General features: G+C 35.0%; 1 protein-coding gene across 1 annotated transcript; it reads right to left on the reverse strand.

Moving 5' to 3' along the window:
* Positions 1 to 1,102: 1,102 nt before the first annotated feature.
* Positions 1,103 to 1,621, reverse strand: LOC137825014 (protein PXR1-like). Its single transcript, XM_068630687.1, has one exon. It carries the CDS (start codon positions 1,619 to 1,621, stop codon positions 1,103 to 1,105), a length of 519 nt encoding a protein of 172 aa, XP_068486788.1.
* Positions 1,622 to 1,857: the final 236 nt, after the last annotated feature.

Raw genomic sequence — 1,857 nt, forward strand, 5'->3', positions numbered from 1 at the left:
TTACATTTCAGCACCTTAGGCTATAAATTAAGGTGCAGCCCTTGTATTTTTAGAATTGAATGAGAGTAAAGAAACTATACTCAATTTTTGAGTGAGCATTGGAGAGCTTTTGAGCCTTCTTCTCTAGTCTTATCTTGAAGGATCCATGGTGTCCTCAAGTGGCGGTAGCACACTCATCTAGGAGCAACCATCCTTCTAGTGGCGTGATCACTCACCTTCTCTTCCATCTCCATAAGCTTTTCTCTTCTCCTTTCTTCCTACTCTTTCAATTGTTCATGTTTAGCTTCTGTTCTTGAGTTTTGGTTTGGTTATTTTTCATTTTCCAGCAGCTGTTCTTATTCTTTTCTGTTTTGGTTCGGTGCATTTTAATTTCCAGCACTTCTAATTCAGTTTGCTTATCTTTTGTTCCATTTTGTTCGGTTCAATTTGACTATAATTGGAACTTCCATATGAGTTTGGAATTGGTGCTAGTTTTTGGAGAGTTCTTGACTTAGAACAATGATCCAATTCTAAGAAAAAGTGCCTAACTATTGTCCAACTCAAGTTGATTCCTAAGAAGGTCAAGAACCTTTCTCTATGTGGCTATTGGAATCACATCACTTTATGTTCTACTAAAAACTACTCAAAAGTAATTACAACAAGAGACATCCAATGATACTTAGTTGGCCCAGATCTTCTATATATTGGCCTTGAGCTAAAGCTTGAACTTGTATTTGGGCTTGGGCCTCTGCCATCATCCCCTCTCTCTCGAAAAGGATTTGTCCTCAAATCCAATGCTTCTTTTTCTTCATTAATATAGGGGTTGTGTGTGGCTGGAAGGTTTCCATCATCCCCTCTTTCTTGAGAGGATCTGTCCTCAGATCTACAGGTTTGATCTCGAACAACAGCTTTATTCCTGCTTTGAAAATTAGGCTCGTCCTCCAGGATCAAATGTCAATCTACAGTAAACATCAAACAAACTTGAGAAAACTAAACAAAAATAAGGCCTTTTATCTTTAAAATTCCTTTTAAAGAATAACATAAGACCCTTTTCAAAAATATTTGTGTTCACTTTGTGTTGTTTATTGCCCAAGGTAGGCAACAACATCACAAAGTTTGGTTTTTAAGTTTCTTGTAAAGAAGAGTGAGCATTATATAATTGAAAAGAAGAGTTCAAAGTATTGCAATCCCCCTTTAAGAATTCTTTCCCAACTATGCTTTCAGGGGGTGTCATAAAAGACTCTTCTTCTTTGTTGGTCAAACATTCTTCGGTATTTTCTATGGAGGAAACATTTATATCTATTTTTGGTTCAACTCCAAACATATATTTCTCTGCAAGCACATTCTCACAAGGGTTTTCTAGAGAAGCTAAAATGTTATTGATATCTGATTCAACTCCAGAAAAAGAGGTTTTTGTATTTTTCTTTTCTATCATCACGTTTTCTCTCTTTTCTTTCTCTTCTCTAGCTTTCCTTTCATTCTCCTCTCTTTCCCTTTTCTCCTTCTCTTCTTTCTTTCTGACAAGAGCTTGGAATTTTTCTCTAAACTCTTTTTCTCTGTATATAAAGTTTCTTCCTTTTTCCATAAGCTCTTTCATTTCTTCTCTAACTCTCCTAGGTTGAAGTTGATAATACTCATGCATTCTAAAACTTTTTTTATCATATGTATCAATCAACCTAGAGCTATATGATTTTGAAGATCTTTTTTATTTGTTGTATTCATTCCTTTCTTTAAGCATTTTCAACTCATCTTGTATTAAAGCAAATTGTGTATCCCTTTCTTCGAGAATGGTCTCTGTTGCATTTATCTATATGAAAGTGCTTGAAAGTCTTGTGCTAATTTTTTCAAAAGAGATTTTATAGACTCTCCTACACTTTC

This window comes from Phaseolus vulgaris, chromosome 8 (assembly GCF_000499845.2).
Source record: "Phaseolus vulgaris cultivar G19833 chromosome 8, P. vulgaris v2.0, whole genome shotgun sequence".
NCBI lineage: Eukaryota > Viridiplantae > Streptophyta > Magnoliopsida > Fabales > Fabaceae > Phaseolus > Phaseolus vulgaris.

Excerpts from the sequence above, each read along its gene's own strand:
- LOC137825014 (XM_068630687.1), bottom strand. The coding sequence starts at position 1,621 with ATGCATGAGTATTATCAACTTCAACCTAGGAGAGTTAGAGAAGAAATG.